This window comes from Aspergillus multicolor (assembly GCF_047715735.1).
Source record: "Aspergillus multicolor strain CBS 133.54 unplaced genomic scaffold BDW74scaffold_3, whole genome shotgun sequence".
NCBI lineage: Eukaryota > Fungi > Ascomycota > Eurotiomycetes > Eurotiales > Aspergillaceae > Aspergillus > Aspergillus multicolor.
This window is the reverse complement of record NW_027395954.1, coordinates 394,921-420,822: the sequence shown is the minus strand read 5'-3', so window position 1 is coordinate 420,822 and position 25,902 is coordinate 394,921. Positions and strand designations below refer to the sequence as shown.

At 52.1% G+C, this 25,902-nt stretch overlaps 14 protein-coding genes across 14 annotated transcripts; 6 read left to right on the top strand and 8 right to left on the bottom strand.

The window, feature by feature from the left end:
* Nucleotides 1-876: 876 nt before the first annotated feature.
* Nucleotides 877-1,336, bottom strand: BDW74DRAFT_73784 (uncharacterized protein). The gene has a single exon (XM_073733594.1). The coding sequence runs from the start codon at nucleotides 1,233-1,235 to the stop codon at nucleotides 963-965; it is 273 nt and encodes a 90-aa protein (XP_073587586.1). The 5' UTR covers nucleotides 1,236-1,336; the 3' UTR covers nucleotides 877-962.
* Nucleotides 1,337-1,984: 648 nt separating this feature from the next.
* Nucleotides 1,985-3,764, bottom strand: BDW74DRAFT_165586 (uncharacterized protein; the record flags this gene model as incomplete). Its single annotated transcript, XM_073726436.1, has 3 exons — nucleotides 1,985-2,685; nucleotides 2,738-3,128; nucleotides 3,747-3,764. The coding sequence occupies 3 exons, from the start codon at nucleotides 3,762-3,764 to the stop codon at nucleotides 1,985-1,987; spliced, it is 1,110 nt and encodes a 369-aa protein (XP_073587585.1).
* On the bottom strand, nucleotides 3,511-5,005 carry BDW74DRAFT_73779 (uncharacterized protein). The gene is made up of 2 exons (XM_073733593.1): nucleotides 4,717-5,005; nucleotides 3,511-4,651 (listed from the first exon to the last, which is right to left on the bottom strand). The coding sequence occupies exon 2, from the start codon at nucleotides 4,630-4,632 to the stop codon at nucleotides 4,153-4,155; it is 480 nt and encodes a 159-aa protein (XP_073587584.1). The 5' UTR covers nucleotides 4,633-4,651; nucleotides 4,717-5,005; the 3' UTR covers nucleotides 3,511-4,152.
* BDW74DRAFT_187350 (endo-1,4-beta-xylanase) lies at nucleotides 4,833-7,044 on the top strand (the record flags this gene model as incomplete). Its single annotated transcript, XM_073731466.1, has 7 exons — nucleotides 4,833-5,846; nucleotides 5,914-5,972; nucleotides 6,007-6,055; nucleotides 6,119-6,386; nucleotides 6,441-6,529; nucleotides 6,714-6,802; nucleotides 6,886-7,044. Exons 1-7 carry the CDS (start codon nucleotides 5,375-5,377, stop codon nucleotides 7,042-7,044), a joined length of 1,185 nt encoding a protein of 394 aa, XP_073587583.1. The 5' UTR covers nucleotides 4,833-5,374.
* A 1,197-nt stretch (nucleotides 7,045-8,241) lies between these two features.
* Nucleotides 8,242-8,783, top strand: BDW74DRAFT_73725 (uncharacterized protein). The gene is made up of 2 exons (XM_073733592.1): nucleotides 8,242-8,552; nucleotides 8,619-8,783. The coding sequence occupies exons 1-2, from the start codon at nucleotides 8,324-8,326 to the stop codon at nucleotides 8,645-8,647; spliced, it is 258 nt and encodes an 85-aa protein (XP_073587582.1). The 5' UTR covers nucleotides 8,242-8,323; the 3' UTR covers nucleotides 8,648-8,783.
* A 1,042-nt stretch (nucleotides 8,784-9,825) lies between these two features.
* BDW74DRAFT_73708 (uncharacterized protein) lies at nucleotides 9,826-11,538 on the bottom strand. Its single transcript, XM_073733591.1, has 6 exons — nucleotides 11,114-11,538; nucleotides 11,041-11,060; nucleotides 10,877-10,981; nucleotides 10,424-10,817; nucleotides 10,257-10,364; nucleotides 9,826-10,196 (listed from the first exon to the last, which is right to left on the bottom strand). Exons 1-6 carry the CDS (start codon nucleotides 11,274-11,276, stop codon nucleotides 9,862-9,864), a joined length of 1,125 nt encoding a protein of 374 aa, XP_073587581.1. The 5' UTR covers nucleotides 11,277-11,538; the 3' UTR covers nucleotides 9,826-9,861.
* A 361-nt stretch (nucleotides 11,539-11,899) lies between these two features.
* Nucleotides 11,900-13,549, top strand: BDW74DRAFT_73698 (SDR family oxidoreductase). The gene is made up of 4 exons (XM_073733588.1): nucleotides 11,900-12,284; nucleotides 12,343-12,482; nucleotides 12,536-12,725; nucleotides 12,778-13,549. The coding sequence occupies exons 1-4, from the start codon at nucleotides 12,005-12,007 to the stop codon at nucleotides 13,374-13,376; spliced, it is 1,209 nt and encodes a 402-aa protein (XP_073587580.1). The 5' UTR covers nucleotides 11,900-12,004; the 3' UTR covers nucleotides 13,377-13,549.
* BDW74DRAFT_73699 (uncharacterized protein) lies at nucleotides 13,550-14,907 on the top strand. Its single transcript, XM_073733589.1, has 2 exons — nucleotides 13,550-14,475; nucleotides 14,546-14,907. Exons 1-2 carry the CDS (start codon nucleotides 13,723-13,725, stop codon nucleotides 14,609-14,611), a joined length of 819 nt encoding a protein of 272 aa, XP_073587579.1. The 5' UTR covers nucleotides 13,550-13,722; the 3' UTR covers nucleotides 14,612-14,907.
* Nucleotides 14,908-14,958: 51 nt separating this feature from the next.
* Nucleotides 14,959-15,516, bottom strand: BDW74DRAFT_174081 (BRcat and Rcat domain-containing protein; the record flags this gene model as incomplete). Its single annotated transcript, XM_073727949.1, has 1 exon — nucleotides 14,959-15,516. One exon carries the CDS (start codon nucleotides 15,514-15,516, stop codon nucleotides 14,959-14,961), a length of 558 nt encoding a protein of 185 aa, XP_073587578.1.
* Nucleotides 15,517-15,968: 452 nt separating this feature from the next.
* On the bottom strand, nucleotides 15,969-17,075 carry BDW74DRAFT_73701 (uncharacterized protein). Its single transcript, XM_073733590.1, has one exon. It carries the CDS (start codon nucleotides 16,971-16,973, stop codon nucleotides 16,116-16,118), a length of 858 nt encoding a protein of 285 aa, XP_073587577.1. The 5' UTR covers nucleotides 16,974-17,075; the 3' UTR covers nucleotides 15,969-16,115.
* BDW74DRAFT_73680 (zinc finger CCCH domain-containing protein) lies at nucleotides 17,075-17,667 on the bottom strand. The gene has a single exon (XM_073733587.1). It carries the CDS (start codon nucleotides 17,558-17,560, stop codon nucleotides 17,177-17,179), a length of 384 nt encoding a protein of 127 aa, XP_073587576.1. The 5' UTR covers nucleotides 17,561-17,667; the 3' UTR covers nucleotides 17,075-17,176.
* Nucleotides 17,668-19,326: 1,659 nt separating this feature from the next.
* On the top strand, nucleotides 19,327-20,100 carry BDW74DRAFT_174079 (uncharacterized protein; the record flags this gene model as incomplete). The annotated part of the gene is made up of 1 exon (XM_073727948.1): nucleotides 19,327-20,100. The coding sequence occupies one exon, from the start codon at nucleotides 19,327-19,329 to the stop codon at nucleotides 20,098-20,100; it is 774 nt and encodes a 257-aa protein (XP_073587575.1).
* A 3,708-nt stretch (nucleotides 20,101-23,808) lies between these two features.
* BDW74DRAFT_145419 (uncharacterized protein) lies at nucleotides 23,809-24,608 on the bottom strand. The gene is made up of 2 exons (XM_073723203.1): nucleotides 24,462-24,608; nucleotides 23,809-24,365 (listed from the first exon to the last, which is right to left on the bottom strand). The coding sequence occupies exon 2, from the start codon at nucleotides 24,287-24,289 to the stop codon at nucleotides 24,017-24,019; it is 273 nt and encodes a 90-aa protein (XP_073587574.1). The 5' UTR covers nucleotides 24,290-24,365; nucleotides 24,462-24,608; the 3' UTR covers nucleotides 23,809-24,016.
* A 754-nt stretch (nucleotides 24,609-25,362) lies between these two features.
* Nucleotides 25,363-25,900, top strand: BDW74DRAFT_73658 (uncharacterized protein). The gene has a single exon (XM_073733585.1). It carries the CDS (start codon nucleotides 25,536-25,538, stop codon nucleotides 25,845-25,847), a length of 312 nt encoding a protein of 103 aa, XP_073587573.1. The 5' UTR covers nucleotides 25,363-25,535; the 3' UTR covers nucleotides 25,848-25,900.
* Nucleotides 25,901-25,902: the final 2 nt, after the last annotated feature.

The window sequence follows — 25,902 nt, the reverse complement described above, 5'->3', positions numbered from 1 at the left end:
ATCTGTTCTTCCAAGGTTGATACTCCGACGGAGGTGCTTTTGCTGTACCTTTGGGCGTACTTTGGGCGTGATGGTACTTCTAGCTTGCCTGCATAATCAATTCGTGGCTACAAAAAAAAAGCAAATATCAAACTTGAGCGCAAATGCCCGGGAAATGCATGCCCTCGTAATATGCGATCTGACGCACCCTTCATCCGCTTGACGACTCCGGGACAACAGAGAAACCGTACTTCTGTCCGAGAAATAGATTGAATTGGTGCATAGCGTAAATAAAGATGATCGATTCCTATGGACATGCAGAAGAGCATAATCCGAGGCCAAGATGCACACGCCCCGCCCATCCTTAAGTCAAAAGCCAGCGATCTTGGTCATCGAAGTAGCTTCAAAGACCCATATCAGCAATAGTTACTGTCGAAATACAGGGGTACATACATCATTCTATAGTTTTCCCAGGCCTCATCAAGCTCACGGCTAAGGTACTCCCAACAGAGGACAAACTCCAAAAAGTCGACTACCATTGCGTCGCGTACGGGGCCAATAATCCCACGGTCGCTAAAGTGCTTCTGCATGCGCATGGTTACAGAGACACTAAATACCCGTAGGATATCTGTAAAGCATTAGCGGTCAGGGCGCTGGGTCTTTGACTTTGCATTGACTTTGCGGCCAGGTGAGAGTTACTCACCATTGTTACCACCAATTAGGGCTACCCTGATGTTGGGGAAGGGCGAAGATACGTCACGATAGGCAGGACGTTGGCGCGTGAAAGTCTCGCGGCTTGTGCTGGATGGCATTGCGGCTGGTGTAGAGGAGCTGTTCGGAAAATGTATAGTAATTCTCACCTTGTGATGTCAAGACAACTTAGAGGGCGAGCTCCTTTTATTTTGGCGAGCTGGAGGGGAACATACGCACACCGATTTCTCAGTACTTTTGCCGGCATCTTCGAGACTTTTCCCGCTTGTCTATCACTCCGCGCCAACGAAAGTCCAGATGCAAAGAAAAAAGTACGTCAGAAGTACATTGAGTTCCGCCCAAAGTACCCGGGACAGCAACACAACGCACCGATGGCTCGACGATGCCGATGCCGCATAAGCTTGGTTTCGTCGAGATACATCACATTGTGACTGGCGTCGTTTGATGGAATGAGTTTGCCGAAAATGGTCATAACCAGGCTGGTAGGGTACCCTGGACCATGCTGATGACCAAAAGTCCGTCCCATGTGTTTTGCGTCGAAGCATGATCGATGGCCTTGTTTGACGCCTTGCGTGCAGATCCTCCCCTGTGTTCGGGTGACACAAACGCCTTCCTTTTTTTCTTGGCTTGACCCTGAAGAGATTGTCTGAGGAGCTGGAGGTCGATGTGCGAATTGATAAAGCTACCAATGTGCAGGAGTCGTATTTTGGCCTCTTTGGCAAGATCTCTCAGCTGTTCGGAATATCAATGGCCTTTAGAGATCGCTCTCAACATGACTGGCTTGTTGGGAGGCAGAAGGTGGACGCGGGGCCTTTCAAGTTCTATTTCCGGCAGCATGTATCAGAGTTGGATAACAGGGATGGCACCGTTGAGTTAGGGGACCCCGTTTCCCGTTTTCTTCGCGTAGTGCACAAGAGTCTTATACCAGTATGTTGCGTAGACCTCGAAGAAAACTATTCCGCCGGACGTCCAAGCAGCTTGGGCCGCGGGAACGGAAAGAGGTGAAAGTGGAAGACGCGTACTCGGAGCATCAAGACCCGTGCGAGACCGAGCTTTCCGGAATCCCGCGTAGAGAAAACATTGGGACGCCTAACAAAAATTCTAGTGCGGTATAGCCACACTTGCGCTCGGGCAAGAACGCTGTTAGTTGCTGTCGACAATAGCTGGCCTCTCCATTGGCTTAGTAATCCAATGTGGATTCCTAAATATGACAAAAGCTGTTCTATATGTTGGCGCTTGTCTCCCAGCTATAGCGGGCCCGCCTGGGCTGTCTAGCTGCTTCTCCCACGATCAATCACAAGATCGCCCCCCTCCCACAAAACCACTCTCTTACCCTCCCAACTCCCAAACTCGTAACAAGCATCATCCTGCCTAATGTATCCACGTCCCCAGGTTGTGCATCGCGCAGCACCTCCCCGAAATCCACATTGCGCACAATAAAATGCTTTCTCTCCTCCCACGCACTCGCAAACTCAACTGCCGAAGACGCATTCCACAAATACCCAGACGCATACCAGCTATGCAACAGTCCAAGCTTTCCATCGCATTTCATGTCATTGTCGCCGCGGAATAGACGCAGGATCTGCAAGAAGTAGAACGTGAAGAGAATCGTGCGGCGGGCGGATTCTTCGAAGAGCCAGAGGGTCCAGAAGGGGGCTCCTGCTGGAGTTATAATCGCTGAGTTTGAGTTGGAACTTGGCGTGTCAAGTTGTGGGGGGAAGTGCGTGCTGTTGAAGAGGAGGGATGCTGCGGATTGGAGAGCGGACATGGTGAGGGTGTCGAGACCCACGGCAGTATTTGCGGCGTGGAGGTCTGCGTCGAAGAGGTGCATTATTGTATACAGAAGTAAAGCGTGCGTATGTGCTATTAAATCCACCGGCGAAGAAGGAAGTGGCGAGAGGGTCAGTTCTTGATGTCGCGAATGAATGTGCGATGTGATCATCGGCGCATTGATAGGGTTCTTGGTGATGTACAGGGCGCAGCAGGCGTAGGCGTCTAGTCGCGGCTAGTTGGGATTGATATAGTTCGAGGATAAGGAAAAGCTTACCTTGCATAGCCTTCGGCATCCCATTGCTATATAACTGGGTGTGAGACCAGGGTGTCTGGTTTTCAGTGACCATCTTTCGAGGCGTATCCTTCAGTATATCGATGGCGTACTGGAACCGCGAAGCCATGAGTTCGGACAGCGAAAACGTCATTTCCGATCGAACGTGGACCATCTCGCCGCTACCAGTATATACCGGGACAGGGACAGTGTACAATTTACCCTGATCGTCCAGGGGCGATGCGGACGACTCAACTGGAGTTTCATGCCCGAGATCAAAGCCTAGGTCCACGACAGGTGGAGGAGCCGGCATGGGCTCAAAAACAAACTCATCCGCACATGTACTTGCTCCACCATCACTCTGACCATTCATGAGCGCCAGCAACTGGGGAATCTGGTCCGGCGCCGGCAGCCCCGGGTAAACGCACGCGATGCTTCTGCGGGTGCAGCGAAAACAGGTCGGAAGGGCGAGATCGCAGCGGCGCTTGGCTGCTCTACATGCGTCACAGGACTTCCGCCGGGGCGGAGGGTTGTTGCGTTCCACTGAGCTCATGCTGGGTAACTTTGACGCTGGCGGGGTTGACAATGAGCTGAGAAGCTGGAGAGGAGGAAAATCGAAGGAGATCTGGATTGTGGGGCGATTTGGCGGAGTTCCGCACGCTAAGAAGTGTCATCCGCTGGCTATCTGGACAGGACCGAATTTCGCTATACAACTCTTCGTGTCTACAATCTCAGCGCAGTGGAAGTCCGCAGAGAGGTCCGCATGTCGTGCGCTGAGCTCTACCTGAGCATCCAAAAAATTTCTTCCAAGATGAGGTATATAAACCCCAAAGCATCACAGTATCCAGGCAATTATCCAGCCAACAACTCCTTCGTTTTCACTTCCGTCCTCCCACAACGAACACAAATATATTTCGGCCAAAATGTCTCCTCCTTCCACCATCTTCATCTGTGGTGCTACAGGCACCCAAGGCAGCGTCATAACCACTAACCTGCAAAAGTCGCATCCTACCACAAAATTCCACGCCATCACCCGCGACCTCTCCTCCTCGCGCAGCAAAGCCCTCCAAGCCAGCGGCGTGACTCTCTTCAAAGGCGATTTCAATGACGAACCCTCCCTCTGCAACGCAATGACCGGCTGCACCTCTCTCTTCCTCAACCTCTCACCAAATCTCGCCGACATTACACAAGAACTAACCCAAGCTAAGCGGATTATACACATCGCAAAAGAACTCGGCATCGCACACATTGTCTACTCCAGCGGCCTCGTTACGCACCCCACGCGCCGGAAGTACTGGGATCCCACCAGCTTCGTTGCGAAAATCGTGCTGAGCAAGAACGAAATCGAGGATACGGTGCGCAATGGTGGGTTCGAGCACTACACTATTCTTCGGCCGGGGAACTTCATGACGAACTTTTTAGAGCCTTACGTATCGCGTCAGTATCCGGGTCTGGTCGGGAAGGGAAATCTCACGACTGCTTTTACGCGCGATACGATTATCCCGATGATTGATCCGAATGATATTGGCAAGTTTGGGGCTGCGGCACTGGTCGATCCAGAGAGATTTCACGGCAAGGAGATTGCGATTGCGTCTGAGTTGATGACGCTGGATGATGTTTTGACGTCGATTTCGAAGGCCACGGGGAGAAAATTGAGGGCGAACTACATGAGCCAGCAGGAGATCGACGCCCAACTCAAGACGAACCCGTTTATCGATGCACAGTTGATGGCCCGGGACATGGTTGATGAGGTGGATATGGAGTACATGAAGTCCTTTGGGATCGAAATGGGGACGTTCGAAGAGTTTCTGGCTAGGGAAGAGAACCGCGTCAAGGAGACGTTTGCTAGGGCTTGAGATAGGGCTCGGATGGGGTTGGTCTGCGATCAGGGCACCCATATGAACATCAGGTTTATTTCTGTTTCATAACATCAATGCATTGATTTGGCAGCTGTCATAATTTCGTATTAGTCCAGTACTAACCCTCAAACGCTGTTAATCTATCCCAGACACCGTAACCCCACACCACTTTATCCGCGCCGCAGCCACGGGCACGGACATAGCGAAGTGCTCGCCAAAAGCATTCAGGCAACGCAGAATTCAGCCAGATTTGTAGTGAAGTAACCGGCAAAAGGTCAAGGAAGGAGTAGTAATAGTCAGGCTAAAGCTAGAGAAAACGCGGGGTGAAGAACGTCGATCGCGGAGGCGCCGTGTCCTGCAGGACCATGAAGAAATGACAGCCAGGGCCAGAGTCCTTGGCTGAAACGGCGAGTCCCCATAGGAGCTTTTTTGTCCCTGACTAGGCGTGGCTCGTCCACGGTTAATGGTGTGGTACCCCCGACCCTACGCCGTATATGGCTTCATCCGTTCTGAAAATGGCAGCGTCAATTAGCCTAAAACGCCCGTTGTTCGGTCCTTGCTCCGGACAAGGGTTCGTCTGCACCCTATGAGTTGGTTGTAACTGTATATAAGAACTAGACCCGTAGTTTCTGGTTGTCCTGTTGCGTTAAACCATTGAAGCTCTGGCAGCTTTACCTCGTTCTTTAGTATCAACTCACCTCACCGTCTTTCATTCTTTCCACCTTATTTCCTTGTATTATTAACTCGTCCATTCTTCCATTCCTTAATCGAACTTACCAAAATGGTCCAAATTAAATCCATTGCCTCGGCCGCCCTCCTGGCTTCCCTGGCCTCCGCCGGTGTCTGCCGCCCGCGCCACTCCAAGAACACCAGCGCAAGCACCACCACCGCCGCCGCCGTCATCGAAAGCATCACCTCGAGTGCTGCAACCGTCACCACCGCGACCCCGACCACAACCCCCACCAGCATCGCAACCTCCGTCGTCATACCTAGCGCCAGCAGTAGCAGCAGCAGTAGCGCCAGCGCCAGCGCAACCCCGAGCCCCGTGGCCAGCTCCAAAGCCAGTTCGGTCTCCAGCGCCAGCGCCGCCGCCGCAAGCACCCTCAACGACCTCTTCGTGGCCGCCGGCAAGCAGTACTTCGGTACGGCGTCCGACAAGACGCTTCTCGAGAACACGCAGAATGAGCCGATTGTGCGCGAGCAGTTTGGGGTTCTGACGCCGGAGAACAGCATGAAGTGGGACTCTATTGAGCGTGCGTTTTCCCTGACTCGAGGTGGAGAGAGTTAATATGGACGAGGCTGACGGATGGTTGTGACTAGCGTCGCAGGGAAGCTTCAGCTGGGATGGGGCCGATTATCTGGTATGGAAAAACAAAGTGGTTAGGGATTTGGATGATGCTGACGAGGATATAGGTCGACTATGCGGAGCAGAACAACAAGAAGGTTCGCGGCCACACTCTCGGTACGTTGATTCCCAACTCCAGCCTTGATTGAACATGCCGCCAACTGACCTGCTCTCGCCCAGTCTGGTACTCGCAGCTCCCCTCCTGGGTATCCTCAATCAGCGACGCCTCAACCCTCGAATCCGTGATGAAGAACCACATCACCGAAGTGGTCGGCCGCTACAAGGGCAAGATCATGCACTGGGACGTCGTCAACGAAGCCTTCAACGAAGACGGCACCTTCCGCGACAGCGTCTTCTATAACCTGCTCGGCGAGGACTTCGTCAAGATCGCTTTCGAGACGGCTCGTGCCGCGGACCCGGACGCGAAGCTGTATATCAACGATTACAAGTGAGTCTGTGCGTGCTGCTGTGCGACGTACAGTGTACTAAATTCAGCGAATAGCCTCGACTCGGCCAGCTACGCCAAGACGCAGGCTATGGCCTCGTATGTCAAGAAGTGGATTTCGGAGGGCGTGCCGATTGATGGAATTGGTATACTTGCCCTGGCCCGCTGCAGTTGAACTCAAGTTTTAAACAGGATGATTGCTGATATTGGTTGAACTGCGTAGGCTCACAAGGCCACTACAGCGCTAGCCACTGGTCCAGCACCGAAGCCGCAGGATACGTGCCCCTACCCCTGCATCTCGGTGGTCGTAAAACTAACACCCCCAAACAGCTCTCTCTTCCCTCGCCGACTCCGGCGTTTCCGAAGTCGCCTACACCGAGCTCGACATCGCCGGCGCGGCGTCGTCCGATTACCTGAACGTGAGACACCCCTCCCCACAGTCACCCACATCCATGACCCTGTCTCCACTGGACCTGAACCCTGCTAACGGGTATACTTTTAGCTGCTCAACGCCTGTCTCGATGAGGAGAAGTGTGTCGGTATCACGGTGTGGGGCGTTTCGGACAAGGACTCGTGGCGCTCGAGCCTCACCCCCTTACTGTACGACACCAACTACCAACCCAAGGATGCCTACACTGCTATCATCGACGCTCTGTCGTAGATGGTGGTGGGGTTGAAGTTGAAGTTGAGGCTGCCCGCGCGGGCGACCGAGGCATTGAAGCAGGCGAGTGGAGTGAGCAGGTTCGGACGTGAATACCATGTTTGGAAAGAAGCTATTGTACATAACTTAAGTTCCTATGATGTTATCGCAATCAAGTTGTCTTCCAAACCGTTTCAAACGCATTGAGTGCTGGTCACATGACTAGTGTCTATTCTTAGAATCATGCTGCCTAAATCTGAAACGCTTGGATTGTATTGGCCAGCCAATCAGCTCTTGACGAGCGCCCGCTAGCCCGAGGATCTTGAACTTTCGTTCCCGCTCTTTCTCTTTGTCTTTGAAGTTTGAACTCGGCAGTCTGGATTTTGAGTCAAAGCCTGGGTGTCAAGCCAAAGTGGACCAGCACAGCCTCAATTCCAGCACGGACTGCTACCGCAGAATATCGTCGATAGTTCGCAGACGAGTTGCCAATGCTGCTCGCACTGCGTCTCGATGCGCTGCGGTGGAATTGGATTGAATTGACCTGCAGCGCTGATGCAATAACCGCGGTCGGTCCACACGTCGATCAACGCGCAACGCAATCGCTGCGGGACGACAAAATACCAGCCCTCTTCTTGAACATCAACGTCTTAAGCAAGCATTATGTGATGACGCTCTCGCCGATCAACCAGACAAGCAGTCAGCCACCAGACAGATCGTAAGCAGGCAGCGCAGATCCCCACCTTGACCAATGGGCAGAGAGTTTCCCCTCTCGATCCAAGACAGAGGACTCGAGGGCCGCGTGGATGGGCCAAACAGACGAGGAAAACCCAGAAATCCAGAACCAGCTCACCATGCATGCAGGCGTGAGCTCGGCCTTTCATTACCAGACCTGCCACTGGACTTGCGACTGGGACTGGGCTTGCATGGATCCAGCTCCGGCTGACCCGGCCTGGGCTGCTTTTTCTTTTTTGTTTCTTTATATTATCGCTCGTTCCCCCGGTCTTGTCTTGGTTTCAGTTTGCTTTGTTCATTCACCTGTGCTGCGGCTTCACTTATCGCGCATCTATCGTCCTGGCCTCGATCCCACTCGATTCACTGTCGGACCATCACCACCACACCACCGAATTATGTATTAAAGGAACACCAGCTATCGGGACTCCCAGACTTCTAACACACTCACTCGAATCAATAAATCAACCATCGATTCTCTACCTCTACCGCTATCACCTCCACCAAAATACCAAACTATCTCACTACAACCACCACCACCGCCCCAAGCCATTGAACAGCTTCGAGCAAAATGGGCCTCAGCAACTCCGCCGTCATCGTAATCGTGATCGTCGCCTGCCTGGGCGCCGTCACGCTCGGCGCCGCCCTCTTCCGCCAGTACAACCCCGCCGAGGGAGGTCTGGTCGGCCACGACTTCTCCCGCGAGCAGCAGATGTACATGCGCTCGGTGCGATTGAAGAACATGGGGTTTAACTATCGCGAGAGTCGGACACCCATGCCGAGGGATGTTGAGAGTGCGAGTATGTACACTGATCAGTGAAATGGGGATGGAGATGGATGGATGGTGGGCTGACATGATGCGACAGTGACTGCGGATGACTCTTCGAGGTATTAGCGACTACCAGAGCGACGGGCGATAAAGAGAGCGATCGTTATCTTGGGCGCTCGCGACAAAAGATTGGAGTTTTGATCGATTCGGTTCGGAGTACGATATCACTGCTTTTGGTATTGGCGTTGGATGGGATACTCTTTATTTTTCTTCGATGTATTATGCCACGATGCGATGGACGATTTTAGCGACGGGGATACCATTTGGACATTTGAATTGAATCTCTACCGACTACCTCTACCGTCTTCGAGCTAACTTCAAGAAAGCTGGGCATTTGGCTACTCTAGATGGCCGGGAAGCCATCGAGGCACACCATTATTGACCGTAGATGCGAGCGACTCCGCCCCGACGCGCATCTTGGTCTGAACTTGGAGTTTTCGAAAAATCATCAGGAGATCCTTGGAAATTCTTGGAACCTTGGAATTCTCTTGGGAGAATCCAATCGGATCACGCCGGTCGGTTTTACCATTTTCATGCATTGCACGTGATTCTGTCTCACCCATGGGCCGATGGAAACACATGGAAGCGCAGCAGACGGGGGCACAAGACACCAAGCCTGGGCAGTGCATGTGGTCAAACCTTCAAGCAACCGTAACCATATAAATCCTCCGTAAAAGGTTCTGCGATTGCAACTCCCAGATTATGCCTGCTGTGTCTGTTCTCGATATGACACAAGTCTCACGAGCGCTTGATCTGTGCTTTGCGAAGAGTCGATCCACTCCCGAGTCGGATTGAAGGACGGACATTGTTACACAGCGTAGTTGTGATCCAGCTCTTCCGCGGGCTCCTGGACCGGACCGGTATTTAACCCCAAGGTAGACTGCATTACTTAAATTATCGGACTCACTGTAAATTTACGGAGTCCGGAAGCTGCTGTACTCCGTACTCGTTCATCAACCTGCCAGTTTCTCGGGTAGCCCCGCGCATAGTGGCAGCCAAGGCCTCGGCCCCTCTGCCGAGCAACTGCTACTCCACCCCTGGATGCTCCGATCGATTAAGATCATGGCTATCGAGGAAGATAGGACACTATATTTACTCAGAATCGCCGGCTGGGCGGACAACGGAATGGATTCAATAGTAGCACAGTCAACCTTCCCCTCGTTCATTTCGATAAGACTAGGAATCTTTGCGGGATTCAATTGTGAGTAATGAGATGTGTTCTTAGAGCGCGATAGACAAGTATCATGTATTTCGTCAACGAGGTACCTAGGATCAAGAAGTCATTTCCTCCTCGAGAAATTATAGTACTCACTCCTATAATTAACATCCTCCGTCGACTCCCACGGCGCCACATCCATTTGAATATCCGTTTTCATCATGATCCCATCTTGACTATTACCGTGCTCGTCGACGATGGCATCCTGACTACCAAGCGTTGTATCACCGAGTCCCTGACGCCGGCTACTCTTCAGAGGGTTCCGTCGCTGCCGTTGTTGGTAGCTTGCGCCGGGCGTTTGGGCGCTGTTTGGGTACTTGGCAGTGCTCGAGCCGAATAGTGATGGAGCGTAGGCTTTGATGAGAACGGAGAGGGAGGGGGCACAGCCGCAGAAGATGGCTATAAATGGAAGGTTAGAGGAAAATGCGATGGGAATATGTGACGAAGGGAGAAACATACCGACGTAAGCCTCAATCGTGCACCAGTTGAGTGAATCGGCTAGGAGCATGTAGTAGTCTTCGCTGGCAGTGGCTAGTTTCTTGACAAAGTCGTAGCGAACACAGGCCGCTGTTGGCACGTATTACGTTAGCACCCAGTGGATGAGCTACAAGGATGGTGGTACGCACCAGCAATAGACAGTACACCCAGCCCGAAAATTCCAAGAATAGCCCCCTTCTTGCGCCATGTCAACTGTAGTCCATAGACCATGGGCACTGGTAGGAGATATGTCAAGATATCTGTCACGATGTTTAGGACCCCATTGACCTCATAGAACCGCTGTTGCGGGCCCATGGGCATACAGCCGCTTGATGTGGGATCATTCCAGAACAAAGAGGGAGGACTGCAGGCTGCCAGGGCTCCGATGAAGCTTGCGAGTGACAGTCCAGCGTTGATAAACATGACGAAGAAGACGGCCCAGCGCATGTACTTGCGGGGATCAAGTCGAAGGTAGAACCATAGCAGAGACATTTTGACCAGGCCCATGGAGAGTGTGTATAGGAGACGCGTAACCCATATGCACTGTAGGGAGGATGAGCGGACAGGACAAATGTATGGTGAGATACGATGGAGATGTATACCTTCAGCATAGGCACGGTGTCGTTTTCTGATATTGCAAGGGCGTGCTTTCCGATTCCGTACTTTGATCCGATCATGATCGTTATCGATAATCCGAAGTTCAGTATCTAAGTAAAGGCGAGGAGCTCAGTAGAGGCTATGGAAGGCATGATTCGAAGTTACCTACTGCGCCGATTATCATCAGTACTAGAAAGATTTATCAATTTTGCCCTGCAGCTGATAGGATTTCGTCGACTTACTATCATCCGTCCCCATAGCACGAAGCATAAATGCGCGCGCGTAAATACGCAGTCCGATGAGGATTGAGTCAAAGATAATAAACCCAATGCCCACACCAAAGATGGCCGCATTTCGATTTTCGGAGACATCGCCGGTAGAGGGCGTACTCTGGGTGGTAACCATCCTCGATGCGCGGTGAAGCGACAAGGAGCAAGCGTGGTCTGGGACATGTCCGGCCTAAGTATTCGGCTGCTCGTGAAAGAAATTGCCTCCCATTCCGCATCCGCATCCTTGTCAACTTAGTATCGACTAAAGGATTGAACTAGCAGCCCAAACCAGTAATATCATGCCACCAAAGACATGGGCGCATATCCGGGGCCGGTCGAGTAGTAAACATGAAGTTTACTGGCACCAAAGAACCTCATCAAGCTTGAGAGACCACTAGAAGTGGTCATTGCGCCTGCCAGGTAGGTTCACTAAAAACAGATAGAAGCTCAGTGGGAACAATTGAAGCCCCTCGGTGCCTGCCGCAGTTGGGTGGAATTGGATCGTTCTTACCCCGAGGACCTCGGTCGAGGCACTAATATTAGCGAAGACGGCCTGTTATTGCGGCACAGCAGACGATCAGGAATCGATCCGCGCCGGTCGATGGCCGGTCGATCCACTACCATCAACGGCGCCAAACTACTCTAGTAGTTGAAACACCGACAAGGCCCATTATTCATTAGCCTCTTGGCCGAACAAGGGAATTGTTGACACCACTGCAGAAGAGGAAATTTCTCCATGGACAACTTCATACCTTTGCTAACAAGGGAAGTACCGACCGAGGACGCTAAAGTGTTCTTAAAGGTGACCCCTGCCGTCGGACTCAGGAAAATTATTTTGTCTTCAGCAATAACACAGCAAACGCAATGGCGGAATCAAAGAACGTCGCGCTGGTCTTTGGAGCCAGCGGTATCTCCGGCTGGGCTGTTACCAAATGCGCGCTCTCATATCCTACGCCTACCACCTTTTCCCGAGTGATCGGCTTGACGAATCGACCTCTCCCCTTGGAGAAGAGCGGATTGCCTAACGATCCTCGACTTGAGCTATATTCTGGAATTAATCTTCGACAATCTCTCGATGATGTCCTTGTTCAGTTGCAAGAAAAGATTCCCAACCTCGAAGAGGTCACCCATGTTTATTATCTAGGTAAGCAAGGCGATCAACCTCTCGGAAAGAATTATTCTAACTATATCTACCTCTGCAGCCTACTCCAATGCAACCGCATACTCCGTCGACGTAATGGCCATCCGGAATATCAATGTTGGGATGACTTATAACGCCGTCCACGCCGTCGACCGCTTGTGCAAGAACCTCAAATTTTTCGTCCTTCAGACTGGAACCAACGTACGCACAATACCATTTTAAGAGCAGTCGTACACTTGGCTAACCAGACATAGAACTACGGAGTTGCGGTCTTCCGCTTCCAAGAACACATCGAGATCAACCCTCCCCTGCGCGAGGACAACCCGCGCATCCCCTCTCCCTGGAGCGATGAGATCTTCTACTACGCGCAAGTCGACCTCGTGAAGGAAGCGAACAAGGGAAAGTCGTGGAAATGGTGCGAGGTGCGGCCAGATCAGATCGTTGGTGGGTTTTCCCAAACCTATCCCCAGAACCTGGATACTGACGGTGTTCCCAGGCCACGTCCCCATCCCCACAAGCATGACTTACGTCGAGCCCCTAGCCCTCTATCTCATGTTGTTCCGCTACGTCAACGGTCCCGACTCCACCGTTGTTTTTCCCGGCCCGTACACCAATTACACCCACACATATACCTCCTCATCGCAAGATATCATCGCGCGATCGGAACTCTACCTCTCCATCGAGAAGCCTGACCAAGCACACGGGGAGGCCTTCAACACAGCCGACAGCGCAACACCCGACCCCTGGACGATCGTATGGCCGATGATTTGCGAGTACTTCGGTCTGAGAGGGCAAGGCGCCGCGCCAGAGGATAAAGGGTGGAAGGATATCGACAAGTGGTGGGTTGCGCACCAGGACGAGTATAAGAAGATGTGTGAGGAGTATGGGCTGCGCCCAAGAGAGATCCCGCAGGAGACATGGACGTTCATGGCTGCTGGATTCAGCTTTCTGGGGAGGAATCGAGAGATGAGTCTGGAGAAGATCCACAGTCTTGGGTTCACGGAGGAGTATCCCGCGGCGCATGGGTATCTTAAGGTGTTCGAGCGGCTAGAGAAGGAGGAGATTATTCCCGGTAAGGAAGCTTGGAAGAGCTAGACTACTATGGGTCGGTCCGCCCGAGTGACTCGGATAGGGACACAATCCGATGCCAACCACATAGAACACGGGATCAATGGATTATCGGTCATTTTGATATACTTAAGCTTTGTCCCATCCTCGGCTCCATAACCACAGATCAACGGTATCCAATAAAACATAAGCACGACCTCGTCAACAACATTGGGTATGGCGCGACACATACTTATGTCCTATGTGATGATGTCATGATCGGGCTTAGTTTGAACCCCGAGCTTAATAATCACCGACAAACAGACGACCACCAACGACCCTACTACTCTCGAACATCCAAGGATTCAATGCCACCAACCTGTTCCCGGTGAAAATGTCGTCAAAACCCCTCCACGACAACGTCTCCCGCGTCAAAACTCCCTCGCCCGCCGGCCGCGCGGTCTTCATCGGCCTCCGCGCCCTCGACGTCTGGTGGCAGTACCGGCTCCTAACGCGCGGATGGGCAAGCCAATGCATTCGCCAACTAGGAGGTAGCTCCATACCAATTACGCAGATACTCAACGCCGCCAGCACCACCAGCCCGACCAGCCTGACCAGCCTATCGCCCTACTACACCCTCGTAACGCTCCTCTCGCTGGGCAGCAGCATCAAGCAAATCGGCACAATGCTCTTCATCTCCGAACAAGAGACACCAGTTGCGTCGGCGATCGCAATCGCAGCATTCAACACGATTTTCAACTCAGTTAACACACTCCTCTCAGTCTGGAACTTGACATCCCAAATCCCCACAGAAACAGAAGTCCCCCTCTCACCAGCCGAATTTATCCTCCTGAACCCATTGCTTACATTGGGAGGCGGCTTCTACATCCTCGGCATTCTAACGGAAACAATCTCCGAGATCCAGCGCACGCTCTTCAAGAAGGATCCAGAGAATAAAGGCAAGCCCTACGGCGGAGGCCTATTCTCACTCGCAACAAACATAAACTATGGCGGGTATACGGTCTGGCGCGCGGCATACGCGTTGATCTGCGGCGGGATCGCGCCGGCCGTCGTGACATTCTCGTTCTTCTTTTGGGATTTTGCGAGCAGGGGCGTCCCGGTTTTGGAGGGGTATTTGTTGGAGAGGGTGAGTATTCCAGTCGTTCATCATGTCGAATGGATGGGAAATGGGAAACTGATCCATATGCTACATGTAGTACGGGGATGCATATAAGGAGATCAAGGAGCGGGTGAAGTACCGCCTGATTCCGGGAATCTATTGAATAAAGAAAAGGGGAGCGAAATGGGAGGCCAAGAAGGCGTTCCTAGCTTTCTGAGATGTGAGGCCCAGAGGTCGGTGAATGCCAACAGAGGAAACGGAGTCTATCTACACTGCAACGAGAGACATCAGTTCACGAAGGAATATAAAACCCAGTTTAGTGCGAGGTCTAATCAGAGGCCGGGGCCAAATTAGGGAAACCCAATGAAGATAAATTCAATAGCTGTGACAGCTTCCAAGTGTAATAGTAACTCCCAAGACAAGCTAAATGAACAACATCCAAAATAAACAAATGAAAAGAACCATTCCTGAAAAATAATGACACATGACCAAAAATCCCATATAAATCGATCAATAAATAGACCCATGCCCCGGATCCATATGCTCATAGCACTCCTCTGACAGCTCAAAAGTCTCCATGCACTTCCAGCAAATATACGCACCATATCCTCCACACAGTATCATATCGCACCCTTCAGTCTTCTCTATTGCTGTCTTACACTTGGGGCAACCTTTGGCCCCCAGTTCCTTCTTTGTCTTGCCGTTCGCCAGAGCCTCGAGGCCGCTGGACGCAAAGTTGTTCTGTTCTTCGCATGTCATACCGGGGTGGTGTACATGGCAAGCGGCGCATGTCGACCTAAGGCAGGTGGGGCGGTCAAATAAAACCCCAGTGTCAGTAACACAGTAGACCTGGTTACAATCTGGCGTTGGGCAGTACTGGTATTGCTGCGAGTGGCGGCGGATATAGATTTTGAAGGATGCCTCGAGGAGGTCCTCAAAGGTGCTGGACGGGAGGTGATCCCACAGCTCGTTGAGGGGGAGGATCTCGTTGCATTTACCGGAGTTCCCCTTGCAACGGATGGCAGGTTGAGGATCTTTATATGTATCGAGGTCCGAGAAGCAGAGCATCTCAAAACAGTCGCCGCAGTACGTGTACTTGCAGTAGGTGTAGACCGGATTCTCAGGCTTCGTCCAGCATATCGGGCAGTCATTTTCGACGGCTCCAAATCTGGCTTTTGCTCGTCCCTCTCGTCAAAGATTATCCGGAGGGCTACCTCGTAATGGTTAGGCGGATACATGCAAGAGAAGCCGTTTCGGTTGGCTAAAGGCGTCCAGAGCCACGCGTTCAGCCCCGATGGCAGCAGAGATCTTGCGGAACCCTCCGTGGGAGATCCAGTAAAATGCCTCCTCGTTGAGCTCAATGGAATGCACATTGGTGGACTCTTCCCTGGCGATATCTGTTATGCAAAGTGCGGCTCGCTTGCATTGGTCTTCCGGTCCGTGAAGATGGATGCGGCGGAGGCGTTTGCTTCGAACGACAAGGACGTCAAATCAGTGTTCGATATCCTTTAGCCTTTGATAGGCATTTCTGTTTGTGGAAAGAGATGGAGAGCAAAGGACCTTGGTCCCAGACATGGCGATGTACCTTCTAGCATCTTCTCAAGCGCGCCCTTCGCCACAGAAACATCCTTGTTTGTCTCGCCCTCCACTTTGAGAGTTCGGAATCCTCAAGTTGGCTCGTATGAGGTGAAGACAAGGTGCTGCGCCTTCCAGGTTTTCTCCATGGCATCTATCTTTCCCTTAAACGCTTGATAGATTGGGTCGGAAACCTTGAATCTCGCGGAGTGGGCAAGCTGCACTGCCAGCCGGCCGTGGTCGCCGAAGGGGAGGGAGGTGCCATTTAACTGGGAAGCAGCGTTCCGTGCATGTTTCTCATTCTGAAACCGCGCCGTGACCTTTGCGCGTTTCCCACCAAGCCCCTTTACTGGTGCCCAGTACTCCAACGCGCTGATCTGCATGAGCTTGGACCTGATCATGTTGTTTGCTTCCTTAGGGTCCACGTCGTAGCTCGGACTACCCATCTCGATGCGGCAAGGCCGCAGGTGCCGCGGAATGTCACGAAGCACGTCCTGACAAGTCACTGTCGCCGGAATACTTGAAAGCGTGAAGGCGATGATTTCGTTCTGAAGGAGGTCCGCTGGGTCAGGTGCCCAATAAAAGCGGCCACTCTTCACGACTTGACCAGAGACCTTGAACTCACCAAAGTGGAACGCAGACTCAACCTCCCTCGCGATAGTCTCACTGTCAAACTCCAGTCGAACAGTCCGCACTGGCCGGTGCCACGAACAGCGGACTTTCTTGCTATCCACCAGGTGTCCGTTCGACCCATGGGCGATGGGCAAGCCAACTGGAACTGCAGCAATCCGCGACCATGCATCGTTAATGACGGCCATATTATTGATATTGGCGCATATGGCTTTTGCGAACGAGGCATCTTCCACTTGAATGTCCGCGCTGCGACCGTCATCTTGCGGCGAGACCTGGACGCTATTCACTGAAACATCGAGGCTTAACCAGGCGAACATATCAGCAATGGATGAAGGCGAGCTTTTTGGTGGCAGGTTGCTCCGATGCACGACCGAGATGTCGGAGGGGAAGGAGACCTTTTGCACCTTTGCGCCATCTTCGAATTCGACCACAGCGCCGCCAATATGCCTAGTGTGGTTGGCGTGGCTCTCCTCCTGATGCAATTCAATGATTTCCCTGGTTGCTGAAGATGCGGGCCTAATTACCTCTGTCGGGAAAGGATCTTGGCCATCTGTCTTGACACCAGTATGAGCGTATAGACAAGTGTCTCCATTCCTACAAGTGCCTTGCAGATAGAACCGACATGGAACTTGTGATGATGGGCCGAATATGACTGTGATGTAGCTACTTCGCGGGTTTCCCTTGAGTGAGAAAAGCGGCACTTATCTCCGTTGCGACAAACTCCTCGCAGGTAAAAACGGCACGAGACTTGAGAGAGAGACGATGGGTGTTTAGGATTAAGTTGCTTCAGGCGGTATGTCGCAGACGGGCCGTCCATATTGTATACGATAGGCAGCTCTTCAAGATGGATGGTGCGTTCAAACGGGGTGGGGAGAAAGAACCATCTTTTATAGGATGCACACATTACGCGCCGTGGGAGTCACGTACTGATCATGGGTACCTAGGGTACTTGTTGCACGATTTACAAGGGTAATTGGCGGCGAGACACTCCGCGCTCAAGTGTTTGCGGCACCACCGGGATGGCTGTCCAAACAGGCATCGTGTAAGGGGTGAGTCAAAGAGAAGGAAAAGAAAAGTCAGATAGAGTTTCAACTATCTGGACAAAGAGTCACCGAAAGAATGATTTTTCTTACGGCATTTTGGGTTTCCTGTTACCACGCCTCAATGCAAGGCCCAAAGGGGTCAACACCCGAGCGCCATAAGAGCGGTAATAAGGTATTGCAAATTAAGTCAAATTACTGTTGCAGCCTGATTAGTGTCGCGCAAACCAACGTGATCACGCGGCTTTGCCATGATAAGCCCATGCGAGGCTCCCGTTGTACCTTCATCTCCAATATGCAGGATTGGAAGTACGGTCAACCTCCGTTGCATGAGGTGCAGAGTTTCGGTGGCCGCTGATAAGCGACAAAAGAGGCACTAATCGACCGGGTGAAGATACCACCAAAGAGCGGTGCAAACTGGCCGCACCCCTGCTATAGCTGTTGACGGACAGAAGGAGTGCAGCTAGCAATGACTGCAAGGCTATGCTGAACTGTAACAGCGGCGGTTATCCATTTTCCACCTCTTAGATTGTCCCTAAACTTTCCGACGATGCCTTGACGAATGAAGCCGGGTTCGATGGCGGCCTAAACAGGGATTATACCAAATAGCGGGGTTCGTGCCAGGCATCATCGTGTGGGATGTATTCAGATCGATCAGGATGAGGAAGAGCGGTCTGAAAAGTGCCAGGGGGTGTTGTCATGGTCACTTCAGATAATGCGTCACCTGCGTCAGATCTAGCCTATGGTTCGTGAGGAAGTGGGAGATAAGCTGACCGTCCTCGAAGGGTTGGGGGAATCGTGGGGTCGAACACCGACAAAGTTCGCCAACGACTATAATCCGTCTGATGCAGAACGCGCGACAATCCCACTCCGATGTGTCTGGAGAAGTTGGGATCGAACAATGAAAGACACAATGGGCACTATCCGAACCAAGTCTTTGGAATGAGGGGGAACCCCACCCTCCTTCTAATGCGTGGCATCGGAACGGGAGCGCACGCGGCTATGCAAGCAATGGCCAACAGCAACATGCATGCCCGCCAGCTGGCCGTTAGCTATTGGACACCGATTCACCGCTTCATCGGTTGCGCTTGGGGCGAGGATGGACGGTGATACCGATCGTGGGGTCCGGATCACCCAACGCCATCCAACTCCCTGGAATGCATGCACCCCCAAGCACTAACAGCCAACTCAGCCTCTAGCGCGAGTCATGCTTCACTTCGATGCAGCATTGGATCTTGCGATAATTAATTCTTGACATATGCAAGCTCTCCTCTAGCCTTGCAGCCCTCCTATCCGCTTTCACCACCAGGAACTTGTAGGGTCAGAAGACATCATGAATCGAGCAAGTGATGCAAAGGCCGCCCGCGTGCGTTATCCTTGATGCAGCCTCCCAGTTATCGTGTCGCAGCAAGGATTTCAAGGTTTGTGGTGAGTCTGATGTTCTCGCTCTGGCGATCACAGGTGGCACTCGTTGTTCCGGGTCGGAGAGGGTATATATAGCGTTTGCGACGGGCTCTTTCGAGATTCGATCTGACTGTGTCTTTCAGTTGAGTACAACTTTATCGGCGGAAAGATATCCATTGCCGTTCTCGTTTCGTGAATAAAGTCTTTCCACTCCATCAATCCAATCATGGCAGCCATAAACAGCAGCAACTTGGGCCAGGTGCACCACAGTATTGCTGCCGGTGAGATATCCAAAACCATCACCCTCAACTCTATCGATGATCTGCAGAATCTGCTGTGGAACTGGGCGGATGCGAAGGGGAAAAGCCGTAACTTCGTCGGCGAAGTTCAACTCATTGCGGAGCTCGTTCGGACCCTGAGAATACATCAGCCCGAGACGTTGTTGGAAACCTTGGACAGAGTGTATACCTTGAGTCGGAAGGCAATGGAAGACGCTGACTTCCGACGCGAACTATACGGTCCTCTGCCACCCACTCTTGCCACTTATATGATGGGTGAGTTGGCCCGGTCGACGGAAGTGAACGAGAGGTTACGCGAGGAGTTGGAACTTCGTGATGGCGATGATCTGCTCCGATACAAGATCAAGACGATTCGAGACACTTTTCTCTGGCTGGACGAGTTGATGGGGTCACAGCGTGACTGGGTTGAGAAGCTGACCTTAGATAACGATAACGACAAGCAAGTTGAGGACCGCGTGAGAATGAGACTCCGGTGGTTGATATCGGGACAAGCGAGGGAATTCTGCGAGCAGTCTCCACTGGCCAGGCCACTGACGGGAAATGAGAAGTTTGGGCTGGAAAACCTCTGGAGGCTGTTTGAGGCCCGCGGCGAAGAGTGGCTGCCTATCCAGTGCGCTTTCTGCCTGGCAAGGCTGGATCCCGAGCGGAATTGGGAGAATGCGTGGCCTGGGATGTTGAGAGTCATTGATACTCTGCAATGAAAGAGGCCATTTTGGTTGGTCGTGGCTTGATGAAATGAGATGGTGAGAAAAGATAGGCAGAATAAAAGTTCATGCTCAAGGAAAGATGTCCAGTTGGCTGAGATCGGTTGTCTAGGCGACTCCCCAGCACTCCCGCCCTAGCCCCTGCCTCAGGCCCCGGCGTACACCGCTCCTTCCGTAAATGGACACTTCGTTCCCGTCCAGCCCTCCGAGTACCGGTCTTTCTGTCATAGGTTGAGCTCGAAGCAGCTGGCAGTAGTCTGGCTTAACACGACAGTCATCATCAATCAGCTGCAGACTCAGCACAGAGGCCCTCGGACGGTCCGAGAGTCCTCAGCGGCATCCAGTACCCTCGGGTTATTTCGTTAACAAGAAGTGACTCAGACGCAATCGCTGCTTCCGTCCTAGACCAACTTCGGCGTCCATAATTCTGCTACCCTGACAGCGCTTGAATCGAGTCAACCATTTTCCATTCCTGCGAGACGAACGGCAAAAGTCCCGCCTGAGTGCGATTTAGCCCATGCTGCAGGTACGCCATCTTAATGCGAACTGGTTTTCATCCTTCTGAGGTCAGCAGCTTGCTAGCTATACCGGGGACTGACGTACTCATCCCAGATTTGCGCACTAGCGAGATTAAACCGAACACGCAAACGTCGAACCTTGTCGGAGAAAGCCGCAACATAGCCCATTCACCTGAACACTGCCAAAAAGCCACCTTGGGGTTCCTTTATGGTTGGCACTGATAGCTCCCGCCAAGTTACGTTTGATTCGCCAACGACCCTCTCCTTCAACGTGCTTCAAGCCAACACAGTGATGGGAGGATTTGCTTTTCTGATGTATCGCATCTCGGTACGCCGCACGAAATGGGAACATGAGCTTCTACAGACCCAGAACCATGCAGTATCATCTCAACGGATAGGCCCCGACAAGTGCCAGAGCAGGGATTGTTTACTGCGTACTTTTTAGCACTGATTGTGCACGGGTACTTTTGAAATTTCGGAACGCAAATGTACTATACACCGCGGTGTCTAAGATTATCTTATATTCCCACACACGTCTCTTCCTTCCTCGCATCATGAATACTTAAGCAACCGGGCTCTCCCCAATCTAGGAATCATCCAGCGCTTTCTCTGTCAACAACCTTGATAAGCAACAATCCATTCTTCGTTGGGCTCTCCTACAGTACCACCATGAACAAGCAGTCAACGCGAACCCTATTTCCGCTTTTGGTCGAGATTATTGGGCGTGGGGAAAATACATGTATCTTGAGATGTGCGTCCCGTCATGATCCGGTGCAATCGTCATAGTCCTCTTACAGACCACTTCTAATCTATCACAGACTATGCAATAGCCCAGAGAGACCGGATTAAACTCACGATTCGCGGATGGCCCGACCAACTAGACGAGGTTGATCGACAAACCGTCCTCGTCCTCGAACAAAGGTTCAGACAGAAGTTTGGGTTCGCCGGCAACGAACTTGAAGGGCATGTCATCGGTTTTTTGGAGTTTGAGTGGAACGAGGGCTGGTACGACGCCTGGGCGATCTATACCTCAAAACTTCGCCCCGACCCTTTGTTTGTTCTCGCCGGCGATCGACTCTGAGCGCTCACCTTTGGAGGGATACATCGGAGGTGCTATTGAGTCTCCGAATAAAAAAAAAAGCCTCGGCGTCAGACAAGGATGGCGAACAGCGACCGCGCGGAATGCCCTTTCGATACTATTCCTTGCTTGCAATTGATACTCCGATAATCCCCCTTTTCTTTTGCTGATTTGACCTCGATACCGCGTTGTGCCTGAGAATCTGAGGATTAAGCCAAATCCGGAATGATAGATAATTACAAGAGCCAAACATCCGTGCTCTCACCACTTCCTCGTATCACAGAAGCGAAAAGCGCTAAGGGTGTCCCTAAACTCTTACCATGTATGTGGCCTGTGTACACCATGACCCTTTGATCTGGAGCGGGGCGAATCAGGGCCTAGAGGGACTTTGTCAGCCCCAGCCTCAACAGGTACTCCTACTAGGGAGGGAACCGACGGGGAGATCTGGCGGCGGAGCCAGCGCTACCGACCCTTAGCTCGTGTGCACCCCGATTGTCCAACATTCAGCCACAGACAAGAAAACCTGGTTTGCGGGCTGATCCTAACTTTGGGCTTTTCCACAGGATATACCCTTCTGTAGGTTTGGGTAAGCCAAAACTCCTCGAGTATCGGCTGCAACCCAGGCAGGCTCATCTCCACGATGCTTGCTCTGGTAATCCGCCATGAACTAGGAACGGCATAGCTTCGCTCCTTCCGGAATCTCGGTCCAGCTGAACTGCTACCTAGGCCAAGACGGCCTCCTTTGGGCGCTAACGTAGGTAACTTTCTTTGTTTGCCATTCTCACAGCGAAACCGCTCCTTGGGCGACTTCTCAGTCAAGTCCTCGGTCGTGACACAGGATTCTGAAGAATCTTGAAGGATCAAATAATATCTTTGTCGAAGATGAAAGCGGACTTTGTTCCGCAGTCTAATTCAACGTCGGAGTATTGGTCAGAGTTGAAGTATTCAACGTTTGCCAGCAAGATCGCAAGTGCGTTCCCCTGGGGCCATGACCCATGCAAACGTCCTGATTTGTCGCCATTGGACAGGGGGCAGGTTTCAGCCTCGCAGGACCTCTCGCCGTCCCTGGTTTAGCCGGTCGATCCTTGGCCTTGAAATTTCTTCAGATGAACTGTTGGAGGTATTGAGCGTCGGGCCTGTGCTACGTGGCTCCAGTCCCACCATCCTGCTTTCTTCTTGGGTCAGCCCGAAAGGTTTTACCTCTACTGTTCCTGGAAGCTGCCCACCATCCCTACGGTCGGAGGCAGGAACGACGACTTCCAATTGAACGCCCCAGGTTATCCGCATGCATTACAGGCAAGATGGATCAGCTCGGTAGCCTGCGGTCGCATCTGCAGTTGCGCACTGTTTCCCTCTTTTTGAATTCCACTATCAAACAAGCGACCAGGAAACATGTCGGTCCTCTTTCCGCCGTAACCTTACTCTTAGTGCATCGCTATCGCAGCATCTATTGGCTCAACGGTGAAAGTTTCTTCAAACAAAGCTAGGCAAGACACTTAGCCCAACTGCTTCTTGAGAAAACACTGTTTATCTCTGGACCGGCAGAGAAAATACGGGCAAGGACTATTGTCACCTTGTTCCCCAGGCGCTCATGACCGCCAGATGTCTATCACGGTAGCGAATCGCTGTCACGGGTGGGTCCCGCCTAGGTTTTCCCCTGTAAGAGTCGGGGTTGGTGTCAGCTACAGGAAGTCTGCCTACAGGTGCCGCAGCAGCGGAATGAACGCTTCCTCAAATTGCGAGTGCCAGGGTTGCTTGGTCCACGTGTGGCATTTGCCATCTCCACGATGTTCTTATCTCCCTCTCGTGATACCGGCAATGTCTGAACAGTCACTTGTCTCCAGGTGATCGCCGTAGACCCACAATGCAAAGAAAGCCCTAAGAACTGGCACCCGGTGGCCCGTCGGCCTTGCTCCTGCAAGGGATATCCCGATTCTTGATAATGGGTTATTTGTACCTGTCGCGAAATATAAGTCGCGTCGGGGAGATCGCTTCAAAGATTTTCACGGTGCGCTATCATTCTACAAAGACAGTGGCTGCTGGGGGAACCGAGCCGGAGCCGACTAGCCTTCGCGCAAAACCTATTACTTTCGTGGAGAAGAAAATATGCGGCGGACGAGTCCAGAAAAAGCCAGTTTACGACAGACCTGGGTGGCAGAGACTTTCATAACGAGCATAACTGGGTGTACATCCCAATGTATGAATGGCCTGTTCTTAAGGTGGAAATGAACTGCGGTGGCTGCTGACCACTGTGGGCGCCATTGGACCTCCTGAATTGCGCCAAGTCAGGCACTGCAGAGATTTCCTAGCGGTCCTGTCAGCCAGCTGGGCTCGATGGGGAGCACGCGCCCAAGACTCGTGCTTTTGCGCCCGGGCGCGAATTTAGCCTCGCCATCTGTGTGTCCGAGTCGGTGACTCGGTCTTCTTGAAAGGAGGACGGATTGAAGACACCGTCACCTGCTGCAGCGATGTGAAGAGTCAGAAAGCCAGAGAAACAGAACAAGAGACTGAAGCGACACATCCATTTGCCTGACGCGTCTCTAGGTAGTAGATGCATGGATACATGGATTGACTGTCCTAACAGACTCATAGAAGAGCCGAGCAACCTCTATCAGAGCTCGGGTACCAGTTGAAAGTCTCGAGTAACTGGTGGTCGGCGTTTTTTGGTAACCGTACCTGACTCTCTGCACTATGATTTCCAACCTTACGAGGCTGGATTGGGAACCCCCTGCGCCTCCAGCTCACTAACCTAATTTCCACAGAGCGGTCGCAGATCCGTTTCCGCTACCCGCACTGTATTGAGGTGTTAGTAACAACTGGAGTTCCGGGGCACCATCCTGATGGAATATTTCCTCTTCGGGGTTCTAAAAAATGGAAAATAGAGAAACTGGCACCGGGCTTCTGTAGTATCGGCCCCCCATGTCCGCTACACGACATTGCGTGTCTGCTAAGCGGACACCGCACGTCTACCAGGAACGTCCTCGAGTTGTATGAGCTTCCCGACAAAAGAGCCAACCCAGCAGCCTGCACAAAAGTGGACAAGATACAGAGAACAAAGCGCATGGAACCCCCGTGGCGACACTAGGTAGCCAACTTAGAGTCAAGTGCCTACCTCACTCCCTGCCACTTGACAAGCTCGGGAGTGGCCCCTACTCGAGCGTGCAAGATGTCAATCTTGACACCTTCAACTAGCTACATTGACGCTGCTCGAGATACCAATTGATATTGTTGCTACGGTATCGGGCGCCCCTTTCCTAGTATAAATGGATATTCACGTCCCTACAAATCGATGTCGTATCTCGCGTAGTCCTCAAAGCAACAGCGGACCTCTAAGTCTCTGGAGATGCCCTCCGCCCCGACGCAGAGTGCAGCCGATGCGACCGTCCAGCGCGCATCACGTGCCCCCCTCCAAGACAAACGCATTGACACTGTCGGGAAAGATAAAGGCGAGTTCCTCTTAGGATCATTGCATTCACGAAGCCTTAGCATTTCTAATACGGTGCAGAGTCGCTAGAAGGCCTTGATGCCGCGGTGGGTATCCTTAATGCCGCCCGAGGAACCGTACCCACAAAGCGTTTCCTGAGGATTCAAGCAGCCGCCTGCAAGATGGCAAAGCAGCTGAAAGGCTGTGGAGTTTCGGGTCCTCGCCTTGACACGGTTGTTGTGACTTTTCTTGGATGGTCCTTTCAAAGAGGGCGCATCCAGAAAGAGAATGCATGGGATGAGTACATGGAGGTGTATGGTTCTCTTTCCTCCCACGCGTTACATTAGCTAACTCTAGAATATCTTGCAGTGATCTTAACCATCGCAGCCATTGCATCCGTTGACGGAATTCAATGGCTAGATTCAGAATAGTGGTTATAAAAGTTTTTGTTTTTTCTTTTAACTTCGTGATGTCTACCTGCTGGGCTCGGTCCCGGGGGAAGACTAATGCCCCTAAACTCAAAATATCAAGAATTTATAATGATTCGACGCATATTTCCTCAGCCATTTCCCGGTCTTTCTTTTTATTCTTTGGCTTGATTCTTCCAAAGTTAGTGCTCCCCGTCAGTGCCGCCGAACTTGGAACCAAGTTGGATGGCGTGCAGCGGCTGGGACTCTCAGACCCTCCCATCTCCCGTCTCCTGATATCGAACCAATCCCTTTGAGCGGAGAATACAGGAATCTGGTTCGAGTCACCTTTCCCGGGCTTACTTGAAGCTG